Raw genomic sequence first — 12,543 nt, 5'->3', positions numbered from 1 at the left:
GACCTTCATTCCTGCTCTTGGAAGAACACTGTGACTGGTGAGGGGTGGGAAATGACCATGCCTTCTGTGAGCAGCATTCCAGCTCAGCCAAGTTCATTTTCTACATGGGGAAACACTTGTGATCGAGTCTTCCTGGTCAGTAGCTGACCAGAAGTGCTTTTCAGGAAAACAGGCTTTCACCATGTGCCAGGTCAATGCTGCCTTGGTGAGACTGATGTCCCTCTCACTTGGTGAGAGCTGGGCTGCTCCTGTGGGACACAGTGCTTTGATGTGCTGTACCCAGTCTACAAAATAAATGGGAATAGTCTTCCTTTCAGAAGCACTTCATTCAGTCACTTTCATGACACTGGGTGTCAAATGTTTGCTAAGTGGGCGTCCAATATTTCAGCAGCTCTCCATAATAAAATAGTTCTGAGGAGTTTTTTCTGTGTGGATTTTTGAAAGCTCCTGGTGTTAGTGGTAAATCATAATCTGCCTGAAGCTTTCAGTGGGCCTGCCTGTGTGAGAACTTGTTAATAGTTAACTAGTTAATAGTAACGCTCATTTTGGGAGAATTAGGGACTCTGTCTTGAGCCTTGTTTATGGGGTCTCGTGGGCTTAAAAAAACACAACTGCCACCCCTCATTCCCCTATTCACCCCAACTTTCCCCACCCCCTACCAAACTAATCCCTGGAAGATACAGTAACTGGAGGATTTGCCGGTGACCTGTATTTTAATATCCCTTTCTTTAAATGATACATACTGTATTTCCAACAGAAGAAAGACATACTTTCACCATTCTGCTGGGTGCCACTGAAGGACAATGCTGTTGTTTTTCTGCTCAGTCACTAAGAAATGTTAAGAGTTCCTTTCTCCTTCAGCTTCCACAAAGAAGTGGGGGGGCTGGGCCACAGGAGTGGGGACATAATGGCTTTAGTGCACAGCCCTGTGCCTGCCAGTGGCCCTGTGCTTATGAGACTCCCCTCTCCATAGGTAAGGGTGAAGGAACAAAAGCATATAATGAATGTAAGGAAAATAGCTGCAGCTCCCTAAACATTTCCCCTTCCCACTGTGACTAGGAGCTTGTTCACATTTCCTTGAGAGCATGGGAACTTTCGGAAAGCAGGCTCCTAAGGAATACAATGGCTGAGCAAACCCTGGCAACAGTTGCTTGGTTTCTTTTTTTTTTTTTTTTTAATTGGTTGACATGCCTCTCATGACCTATCAATTAAATACAACTGTGTGGATAAGCAGATGTGATCTCCTTATTAAAAAACCCAAAAAAACCAAAAACTCCCAAACATGCACAGCACCCCTCCCAAAACCAACAAAAGTGAACCAAAGAGCACAGTATGGTGTGTACAGCACATAAGTCACCCTAAGTAATGTCATGGTCCTGTGAGTGGTTCTTTCCCCTTGTAAATTAAATGCTTTTGTCCTTCAAGGGAGAAAAGAACATAAGTCACTGCTATAAAGTTTTTGAGTACTCAATGATTGAAAATTGTTCCTAAACAGTTTGGGGTTTTTTGGTGATTTTTGTCAAGAAGTGGTTAGTGAAAATAGATCACTGTAACAGAGTGGATCTGGACTGTTTATGTGTGACAAGGTAAACTCAAGTCTGACACTTCCAACGTACAGCCTAGTGCTTGGTGTCAGGAGAAGTGGGAAACTGTGCCCTCTAACTGCAAAAAGATAAGGCACACTGGTAGTCATGTGGATGTGAGCTTTCACTGTGATGCTGTGTCTAAAAGCAATCTGTGATTCAGATTTATGTTTGTGGTAACTCCTGCAATGCTATATCTAGCTTTCAAGGACACTGAAAATGAGAGGATTCGGAAAAGCCAGAAGAATGTCTGAAAAAGAACAAGTTTTTTGCTGATAGGTTTGAGAAGCTTAATCCCTGCCTCAGAAGGAGATATGGAGTAACTTGCTTACAATCCAAAAATAATTCACAAAGTAAAGATAAAGTTAACCAAATATACTAGCAGAAGATATACCCATAGGTAGGATGGATTTTTTCATCTAGAATGACTTTTAATTTAAAAAGGTAAAAGATATATTTTCTTTTTTGCCAAAGAGAAATTTGGTCATTGCAGCTCTACTTTTAAAGCCAGAGGACTGTGGCTTGTGTATTGTAGATTAGATTGGATGATTAATGAACTTTTGTGGACTGAAGAAATGGCTGCAGTGGGATCTACATTTCTGTGATGGAAAGGCTTGTGAGACCTGGCACCTTTTACAGGTGAGAGATCATCTCAGTGTGCCGTAGGAACTGTTCCTGTGTTAATAAGGGAGTCCGCCTGAGTCTCTCGTGGAGTATGTGAAGTCTCAAGTTTGTCTGCCTTACACTATTAAATGAGGCTTTTGTTCAGGGTTCTTAACTTGGTTCTCATCTCCCCTAGTGAGGCTTTAATTTCACTGAAAGCAGAATCTTAGTATGTTTTGTTTAGGTTCTTTTTGGTTTTGTTTTTGGTGGTTTTTTGGTAGGTTTGGGGTTGATATTTTCCCCTACTTTTGCTTCCCTATTTTTTCCTAATCAGGTAAGTTTAAACAACATTTGCAGTATAGAGGAGTCTTGTGTAAAGTCCAGACTTCTCTCTGACTGGGTGTTGTTCTTCTGGAGGCTGTGTTCTTTTTCCTTCTCCTGATGCTAAGAAGGGTTTTATATGAATTTGAATAGGGAAGAAATCGTTATTTGGTAGAAATGCAACAGCTTTTGCCAGAATACTTACTGTTTGTTTTAATATGCCAGTGTAAGGTTAAAATGTACTTTTATCCTAACTTACTAATACCTCCAAATTTGTTTTTGACCATGTCTAGAAACTTCATAGGAAAGTACAGGTCTTTGGGGAATAGTTGGGTGATTGATCTTTTATTTGGTGTTTAGAGTTAGTGGCTTGGATTTACATGTTGTTAGAGGAGCAAAGCTTTAAGTTCCATGGGCCATATTTTGATGGTTAAGTGAGGCTTTTGAGCATAAAATAAATGATAGTTTGGGAACTTGCTTACAGGCTTGTTTGATTCTGGGACCCTGAGCCTGTGATGATAACTGATACTGAGTCTGAAGCTCATTGGGAGGCATCTCTTGAAATTAGGTGATATGAGAGTTATTACCCTACTGATAAGTTCAACTTACCTGTGATCTCAGCTGTTGAATTCATAGCTGCATGTCACAACTGTAGAATGCAAATTGTCAGGTTACCTGGGTTTTGTGGCGTCTCAAAACATGGAAAACACTAACAAAACAAATGCAGAATTATTGCTGTCATTAGTGATTGTTAAAAAATATGCATACCATTCTGCTGAAGTTGATTGCTTATTTGCATGCTTAGTGATATCTGCAATCAAATTTCCTAATGATTAGGATTTTTGCTGTACTCTTGGGAGAAGTTGTTGCTTAATTTTCCTCTGCAGTTTGCTAAATGGCTCAAATTGTTTGCAGTGGCTACAATTTGAAGATGTAAATGTGAAGGGAATCTGTTTTTTTTTTTTTTTTAACAGGCTTCTATCCTATAAATAACTCGGCTTAGTTCTATTTAAGTTTACATATTTTTTTTTTCTGGAACATGACTTTATATAGTTGAACCGTCCATTTCCAAACAAGGTATGAGAATCATTTGGTTATGTGTCTCCAATATCTGGTTCTTACATAACTGTCTTCTGTAAAACTTCCTGGTTGTCACTGAAAATGGTTTTCTGTTTATGCTAGTCTACAGGTTTCTGGTATATTTTGTGGCTTCAGATGAAAAATGCTAATAAGTTGTTGGCTGCACTTAATAATTTCCTTAGTGATTAAATATAGCATAACTATAAATGCCTAAGATTATACTCAGGCCAAGTGTTTGCCTGATGATTTATAATTAAACTTAGAAATGTGTATGTATTAAAAACAAGTTGTTATTTTCATCTTGTGAGTGCCATGCTACAACCTGTTTGCCTTTCCTTTTTTTATATTTAGTGCTAGATTTTGTAACTCAGAGGTGGTAACCTGCTTCAAATGCTGCCACATGTTGGACATTACAGTAGAGATTAGGAGAGATGCTGTATTGATAGAAATGTCTTGTTTTCTTCACTTCAAGGAAGTTGAAATTGCCAATAGTGTTAAAATTGCCCCTCTTGTTTCCCAAGTCTGTTGAGGGATCTCTTCTTAATCACCAAGCCACCTACTGAGTGGGTAAAAAGTACATATTTAAGTGAGCTAGTTTTCATGCAAATTATGGAAAAGATAAGGTTCAAAACTTTCAATGTGCTCACATTTTTCTGCTAAGTAGATAAAGATTCAGAGCAGACTCTGCCTAAGTGTCCTAAGAGCTCAGTAGAAATCTACCATTAATAAGGTTTTCTTATAGTCCAGTCACTCTTGACAACACTTCTAAATGCCAGCAAGGCATTTAGACAAGCTGTAGCAAGTTTCATGCTCTAGAAAAATTCCAGTTCTAAGTAAAACTCAGTGTCCTGAGTCTGGATTCTTGGAGCTGTTGAACTGGCTGATTCAGGCACTAATATAAATATGTCTGTGACACTGTGATGCTCCTATTTTCTTTGATTCCTTTTGTCTTACAACCACAAAGTTCAGTGTGGCTCTTATCTCTTGTATACATCATGTTTGAGAAACTACATTTCTCCTTAAAAGCATTGCTTCCTAAATCATGATTTCATACATTGTGACTTTCATTTTCCTCTCATGGCAAACCAGTTCTTTTATTCCCTGTATACTGGCATTGGCACTACAAGCCCAGACTTCAGTCAGCTGAGGTAGGACTGTGTGTAAACCATGGGGACTGTGGAACTGCAGATGGCAACTTGATAGGTGTGAGTTAATTTTTCATTTTTCCCTTTGTCTCTTTCCAGAGTAATTGCAAAAAACTAGATTTTTTCAAAGCAGTCCAGATATTGGATGCCTTTTTTTGGATGATCAATTAAAAGTGTGCATTTCAGGACTAGATGTTGCAAGCCAAGAAACCATAGCCCACCTGCTTCAGCAGATTACATGCTTTCCAAGAATGTTGTTTTTATAATCACAGAAATAACTGAAATATAACTGGAGGCATTACAGTTTAGAGGAGACATGTCAAACATGTTCCTCTTTAGCTACACACAAACCTTTCATGTTTACTTTTCTCAAAAGGGGAGGGGTGGATGTATTTTCTGTCTCAATCCCTTTATGCCGTTTTGCATTACAATGCTCAGAATATCAGTGGACAGCAAATATGTACTCAAACAGCTATCAAACATATAGACTTTCTTTTATTCATGGTAGTAGAAGGTAAATTGACTTATTTTTTAAAAGCTGACCTGTGTCAGAGCAACTTTGCTCTCTCACGTGTTACATGCACTTAAACAATTGACTTTGAGGTTGCACTTGAACTTGCATATCTTGTGGCCTAAGAGCTCTGTTCTCAAGTATAAGGTGCCAGACAATTGTAAGAACTAAGTGTAGGGTGGTGTTCAGGTAACTTTTGAGCTGCAAGAAGCAGGAATGTCCTCAGTGAAAAAGAGCAAAATGTGGGAATCTTGAGGAGGTGGGAGCACTGTATTTGTTCTAGTTTATTAAAAGGCCATCAAGCTGAAGATAAATCTGGTTTTGTCCTGGGGTTTTTTGGACAAGCACAAACATAGTGAAAGCCAACTAACATGCTGCAGGAGTGTGTCAAAAGTAAGGTCATACAGTCAAAAGTAGTTCTTTGCCTCCTTTCTTCTTTCTTCCCCCATCCTAAACATAAACAGCAACTAATCTTATGGTGAAGATGGGTTTAATGGTGAATGTCAAGTTTTGGAGTAATACAGGTGCTCAAGTAGAGAATAGCATCCATGTGCTTAAGATCTTTAGAAAGGTTTTAAAAAAAGTGTGGAAGAGGCATTTGTAGTGTGGAGATTCTCAGTTCAATCTAAGAAAGAACAGAGATAATTTCTCCCAGGCTGAGCCTGGGAATCTTAGAGGAAAGAATTAAAACAATTATTATCTGTCTTTCTGTAGTCATTGTTTATAGATATAGTTCTTTGGAGTGTGCTATTCATTATCACCAGTAGTGTGAGATGTTTCTACTGTGAGACCGATCAAGGATCACCTTAGCAAGTCACATTATAAAAGACCTGCTATTTCATTAAGGTGAGCCTTCTGATCCACCTGAAGACTGGAGTCTTTCTTTCTGTCCCTGACTCAACAGCATCACTGTAGTATATTTATACCTGGTTCTAGGGGCACTTAAAAGTGATTTCTTCCTGTAATAGTTTTAGTCCAGCTGAGTCATGGCCTTATACAGCATTTAGTTAACACCGCCTCTAAAATAAGTGTCCAATATCTGTTAAGGAAAAAAAAATATGATCCTCTCACAACTGAAAATGAATAGTAGGACTTTTATGTAGAATATTTTCTGGGGAATGTGCTGAAGCTCTTCATTTGAATGGGAGCAGGCACATTTGTTTATAGGAGTAAGGAGTTAAAGTCCATCGAGATAGTCCTCTTTGCTGTTAGTTTACTGCCCAGTTTGAATCATAGACAGTGATCTCTTTAAAATGGGGTGAACTGTAGAACATGACAGAAAATCAAGAAGTGATGGTGATGCTGCTATTCATTCTTACTGGAGGAAGCTATTACCTTTGTTTCTACAGGACTAGTTACAGCAACTGTTGAAAAATCCAGTGCATTGTAGTATTCCTGAAGTGGTACTCCAAGTAGACATTTAAGTTCTCTATTGAGTCCTTTTGTTCTATTTGCCTCCATGAGGGCTTGGTTTTTTTCTGTCACCTCTGTGTTATGGCCTTGGTGCCTTTTCACTTAGTCTGTGCTAGAATATTTAGTCCCAGAAGGGCTCTCATCCCCTTATGGGTGGAGCAGGTTGCTATCATAGCACTGTAATGCCTTGTGACTGGCATCTGGCCTGATACAGGGAATAGTTTGGCCCATGCCAAATAAATACTCTTACATAAGTAAGCATAAAGTTACAGTGATGATCACATTTAGATACCACCTATTCTTTATTGCTCTTCTGAAGTTCATTTGTTCTTCAAGATAAAATTACACATCCAGTATGAAGACAGTTGATGGCTGAAAATAAATCTGTTTGCATAACCTTTTACTGTTCTTTGTTGCAGCTCTCAAGTTCCACTTACAAATATAGGAGTGAGGAATTCAAGAGACAGTTTTCTCATCTGCCAGACTCGGAGAGACTTATAGTAGGTAAGAAGTAATCACAGCAAAAGTCCTTGTCTTCTGTTTGGTGACTTCAGGTTGCAGTCATGTGAAAGCATTTTGTGTTTTTCATGGCAAATTCTGACTACAGGTGATAACTCCCTATTCTCCTGTCTTTGACCTAGCATAAAATACCTTCAAGGAAAGCCAGGTCCATACTCCTCTCTTCTACTGCCTGCTTTGTTGGGAAAAAAAATAGGGATATTGTTTCTCAGACCCTGTTAACTAGGTAGATCATCCTTAGCAAAAACTTTCCCCTTGCTCCGTGGAACTAATACCCTTGCCCAAGGCACCTTGATTAATGTGACTCCTGGGACAGAGTGACACGTGGGTGGTTGTAATTTAAAAGACTATTTTTCAGATGAATGGGAGAGGAAAGAAGCAGGTGTCAGAGAATATCAAACTATGATACATAACTTTTCTCAGCACTGAAATATTCCTTTTCCAGCTCTTTTTCACTCCACTGCAGAAGAAGGCAAGCATGTAACCCTACCTCCGTTGCATAGTGATGCACCTTATTCCTGTCTTTATCACCTGTCTGTGTTGTATTTATGTAACAAATACACTGTATATTTTCATACAAAAGTGGCATTGTGACTGTTTCAAGTTCATCTCTCATTTTTTGCAACTTTTAAGGAAGTGAATATTAAGAGGCTGTTTAGTGTATGCTTGGAGTATGCAAGCAACAGCTCTGGAGCAGTTAAATCCCTGTGTCTTTTTCCAGCCTCAAGAGGCAGTTATCCTCTGAGATGCCTTACGCATTTTTAAAATACTTCAGTAGGGACGTAAGACAGAAGGAAAGGATATAACTTCAAAGCATTGTTTTGATGTTTCTCCTTACACTGGATTGATGCAGAAAGCCATGGAGCAAACTCTGAAGCACAGTTTCAGAGACTGTGTAGGATTTAGAGAAAGATTTAGTAATGGGTTAATCTCAATCTGTTTCATAAGAAGCAAAGCCACTACTTTCATATAAATTTCTTTTACCCCATAAGAAGTACTGTTTCCTTGAAAGGACTTTTTGCATCCTCCAAGCAAGGATCTCTTTCTTTGATTGATGTAGAGAAACTTGGTACAAGCTTTACAGTGCTCCAAGAAACCATTGCTTGCTGCTGCTCATTAAAAGAATTGTTACTGCTTCTGTTTTTAAATCAGCTGTTAAAAATAAGCAATGATTCTACTGTAATGAGCACTGTATATAAATATTATGTAAAATAATATTTTCTTAAAATGAAAGGAATTACCTAGATTGTCTAAATGGGAGCTTAAAGAGTGCTATTATAATTTGCCTGAAAATGTTGTTTTCAAGCAACATATTAAGTTACTGGCTCTGAAAACTTAAAAGGAGAAATGCTAATCTCTTAGCATTTCTAATCTCTTCTGTTTGTTTTGATATTCTCTTTTGTGTAGGTAGGTCAGAGTGGGATTGTTCATCAGTTGCCCAATGATGACCTTTGTAGGTCTGAATCCCTCTCCTAAAACACAGAGGTCAGATGCAACCTTCTTAGTGATGCTCTCCTCAAGTCCTTAACTTCAAACTCCTGTTGCCTTCCTCTGTCAGCATTTTGATATCTGACAATTCTCAAACATGCACTTAGGTCCTCAGATTTAAGCTTCTGTAGTTCTATTTGTAGTTATGTCTCCAAGGGCTTGTATACATGCCTCATTCTTGTTACAAGAAAATTTATTTCCACTTGATTATTTGAGGAGGAAAATGCTAGAGGATTTGAAAAATCGTAATAAAAGCTTCTGTAAGTGGAGATTTAGCTTGAAGTTAGGATGTTGGGGACTCCTGAACTTCTTGATATTTGAACAAAAACTGTACTTATTATGTTCTTGTAGTACACAAAATCAAAATTCTGGCTCAGACAATACCAGATATAAAGCTATTAGACAACTCTAAGGGCAAATATATATATATATCTATATATCTCTCTCTATATATATATGCAATATATATCACTGATATATATTGCATCAATACATACATTCTGCATATTTCGTATACATTAGGTAGCCTTCTTTAGGTTGGACCTCTCAAAAGAGGTCCATCTTAATTATCTAGCAACAGTTCATCTGAAAATTCCTTTTGTTTGAATCTTTGGGCTCTGAAACTGGGAAAGCTCTGAGATTTTTAAGAAATGCAAATAAATTCTCTGCTCTTGTTCTCAATTAGCAGGTATCTGATGATGGGTAATTACATTGTAGATGAAATCTATTTCTCAATAGAAATAGGGGTGTTTCAGTCAGAGTCAGAATCATAAAAATGATAGTCAACTTCAGGAAATACCCCCTGCCTCAAGAACTGGATAGCTTCAATCTTCCTGTTAGTGTCTCACTCTGCAGATAGTTTTAGCTAGTGATAGGATCTGTTTAGTAGAAAACTATTATCTTGCTACAACATATGAACTACTGTTACGTAGGAGTTGACAGTATAATCTGTTGTACTATAAAATGTTTGTGTATTCTGTTGTTTAGATGCTTTGAAGATTGACTAATGAATACTTCTCCCATGTACTCCTGGTCTTGCCTGACATCTCTTCTCTGAAAACTTAAGATAGTGCACAGGGGTTGATAGATGGAATGCTGTCCTCACATGGATGTACCATCTACTCTGGCTTTGGGCTGTTCCCAGAACAATGGTCTGGATGCAAGCCAGTACAAGTCTGCCTTTGTAGACTTCTTAAAAGTGAAAGAAATGGCTTTTTATTGTTTTGTAATAGCCCATTTCATTGTAGTTAGCAGGTCTGGGTCAGCTGTGCTGCAGTCAGCGGGTGAGTAATTTGCTCTCGCTCTCTTACGCAGATTACGCCTGTGCGCTCCAGAAGGATATCCTGCTGCAGGGACGCTTGTATCTCTCTGAAAACTGGCTCTGCTTCCACAGCAACATTTTCCGATGGGAGACCACAGTAAGATCTCTTGGCTCACTTGAATCCCACCTTTTCCGTGTTCCATCCTATCAGGATATAGGATTAGAGTCTCTCAGATCTCATCCTTTCAATCTCATACTAGTAACTCTGGGCTGTGAAGAAAGAGACTGCATCCCTGAGTGGAAATTCAAATTCATTATGTAAAATAAGAGTAGCAGTGGAGGCTTCTGAATGCTGAAGTAAGCCTGTTCAGTCTGTCATTCAGCATAAGAAGTTTAGGAATTATGCTAAAGCTGGCTTTTTACGTTTCTGGTATTGACAATTTGCCTTTCCTTACCATGCAAAATTGTCCTATAAAGGAATGTAACACATAACCTCCTACTGTACGTTCTGGGGCATGACAGGGTATGTGGTGTTGCCCTATTCAAGAACTCTCCAGCATTGAACCTTACTTGACATAGCCTTACATATAAATATCAGCATCTAAGAATAGCTGAAGGGAATTGATAAATGACTTCGGCAAGTTCTCATATTGTGGTCTGTGGCTTTTGAACAGTACAAGCAAAGGTAGGTATTTGTGATATGTTGGCCCTTTCTGTCAGATTAGGTTAATAAATTTAAATTTCTTCATTCAGATGCAGTTGTTGCATCTGCTGTAGAACTTGCATGAAGCAGTGAATAAGAGAAGGAAGATAATCTAGCAGACAGAGGATGGACATGTCAAAATGTTCTGTGAACTATGAGACTGCTCATAACTTAAGTCAGTATCTCACATTTGAGTGCTCTGAAATACACAGGACAAACAACAAATAGTTTGTGTATTTAAACCTGTGAGGGGCTGTAGAAATACTTAACTGAAAATCCAGCTTAATTTCATCAGATGGATTTGGTGATATCAGATGGATATGTCTTATTTTAGATGTGAAATTAATTAAAAAAATAAACCTAACTGAAAATCCAGCTTAATTTCATCAGATGGATTTGGTGATTGAATATCTCTTATTTTAGATGTTAAATTAATTCAAAAATAAACCCGTTGGAATTAAACCCTTGAATATATGAACTGTTCAAAGACTGATTGAGGTTTTTTAATCCAAAACAGCATACATCCTGGTAACCTGTTTCTGCCTGTCTAGCAGGCTGGTATCTTCAACAATGCCTTTAGGCAATCTGAGCTCATCAGCTACAATGGTAGAGCCAAGTTTGGGACCTCATTAGCAGGCTGTGTTGTTGCAAAGAGAGAGGGAGTAAGTGGAGAACTTCCTGCTCACACAGGAAAAAACAAGTTAGAGCTGTATGTTTCTCCTTTCTCTATGCTGAATGGCAGCACAACCTTATATTCAAGAGAAGAAGGGGGTAGGCTGGAAAGAAATTTCTTCTTACAGCCAGTCAGACCATGTTCTTCTAAACAGAAATATTTCAACTACTAATATACAAGTCAAACGTACCTAGGCAGGAAGAATTTCTTGCGGTGACAAGACTGCAAATAAAATTTTGAAAATGGACTATATTGTAAACATATGTGAGATAATACAAGTCTGTTATCTGATCTCTCTCATCTATAGCATTCTGATTGGGATTGACTTTCAGATCTGTGATTTGTGTTTGGTTGGGATTGTGGCAGGAGGAGTGGAAGAAAAGCAGAAAGAACCATTTATTCCCTAGTGCTAATGTGAAAGAAGAAGAGATGACTCTTAAGTCACCTCAGCTTCTACTTTGAACTGTTTGCTGTTAAAGCAGCAAGTGGAGACAGTAATTGCCTTTGTGATCTCATCTGAATTGCATCCCAGGGTTTGGGGTTAGTTTGAGTTCTTCTTGCATGTTCTGTAACTTCTAACTTTTTAGTTGTAAGTTATTTTTAATATGTCCTATTAAATGTGTTTCTTCTTAGATTTCTATTGCTTTGAAGGATATAACTTTCATGACAAAGGAGAAGACTGCTCGTCTCATTCCAAATGCCATACAAATAGCAACAAAAGGAGAGAAGGTGAAAATCTGTTTTTAAATATATTCTTGCTAAATGATCGAGTCCTGAACACAGCACTTGTTCTAGTCTATATTTGCATAAGTAACTTTCCTGTCAAATGTTTAAATGTGATTGCGATTAGAAGCCAGACTTAGGTTTGGTCCCTGTGCATGTTTGCTTGATAATTCAACTCCAGTTTGACTGCAGAATCCCTTGGTAGTGTTGATGCAGTAACAAGAAAGTAAAAATTTGTCTCACCTGTTCAAAGGAAAACTAATTCAAAGCATGAATTTGGAATCTGTATTCTTCATACTGGAAAAATATCAAAGTCATTGGATTTCAAGTACTCCTTGAAGAAAACAACTGAAAACAAAAGGACTGTGATATCATGGGTTTTGAGTAATGGAGAAATTTACTCCAGAACGTGTGCTGGGAAATGAAGTTTTTGAGTGTGTATTTGAAAAACTGAAAAGCATGATGCAGTGTCTTATGTGTAATACACTTTGTGATTAGTTCTTCTATAAATGTCTTGAAA

The 12,543-nt window shown here is 38.1% G+C and overlaps 1 protein-coding gene across 4 annotated transcripts in view; it reads left to right on the top strand.

Annotated features, from left to right (window-relative positions):
- GRAMD1C (GRAM domain containing 1C) overlaps nt 1-12,543 on the top strand; it is a 52,674-nt gene that overhangs the window by 11,312 nt on the left and 28,819 nt on the right. For all 4 annotated transcript variants that reach the window (XM_041410820.1, XM_041410823.1, XM_041410821.1 and 1 more), the window contains exons 3-5: nt 7,076-7,160; nt 9,978-10,081; nt 11,934-12,029. In XM_041410820.1, the coding sequence (XP_041266754.1) occupies nt 7,076-7,160; nt 9,978-10,081; nt 11,934-12,029 (285 nt within the window). The remainder of the gene's footprint in view (nt 1-7,075; nt 7,161-9,977; nt 10,082-11,933; nt 12,030-12,543) is intronic.

The sequence above is a fragment of the Onychostruthus taczanowskii genome, unplaced genomic scaffold (assembly GCF_017590055.1).
Source record: "Onychostruthus taczanowskii isolate IOZ18803 unplaced genomic scaffold, ASM1759005v1 scaffold34, whole genome shotgun sequence".
Taxonomy (NCBI): domain Eukaryota; kingdom Metazoa; phylum Chordata; class Aves; order Passeriformes; family Passeridae; genus Onychostruthus; species Onychostruthus taczanowskii.
Note: the sequence above shows the minus strand (reverse complement) of the source record. Positions and strands in the feature narration are given on the sequence as shown.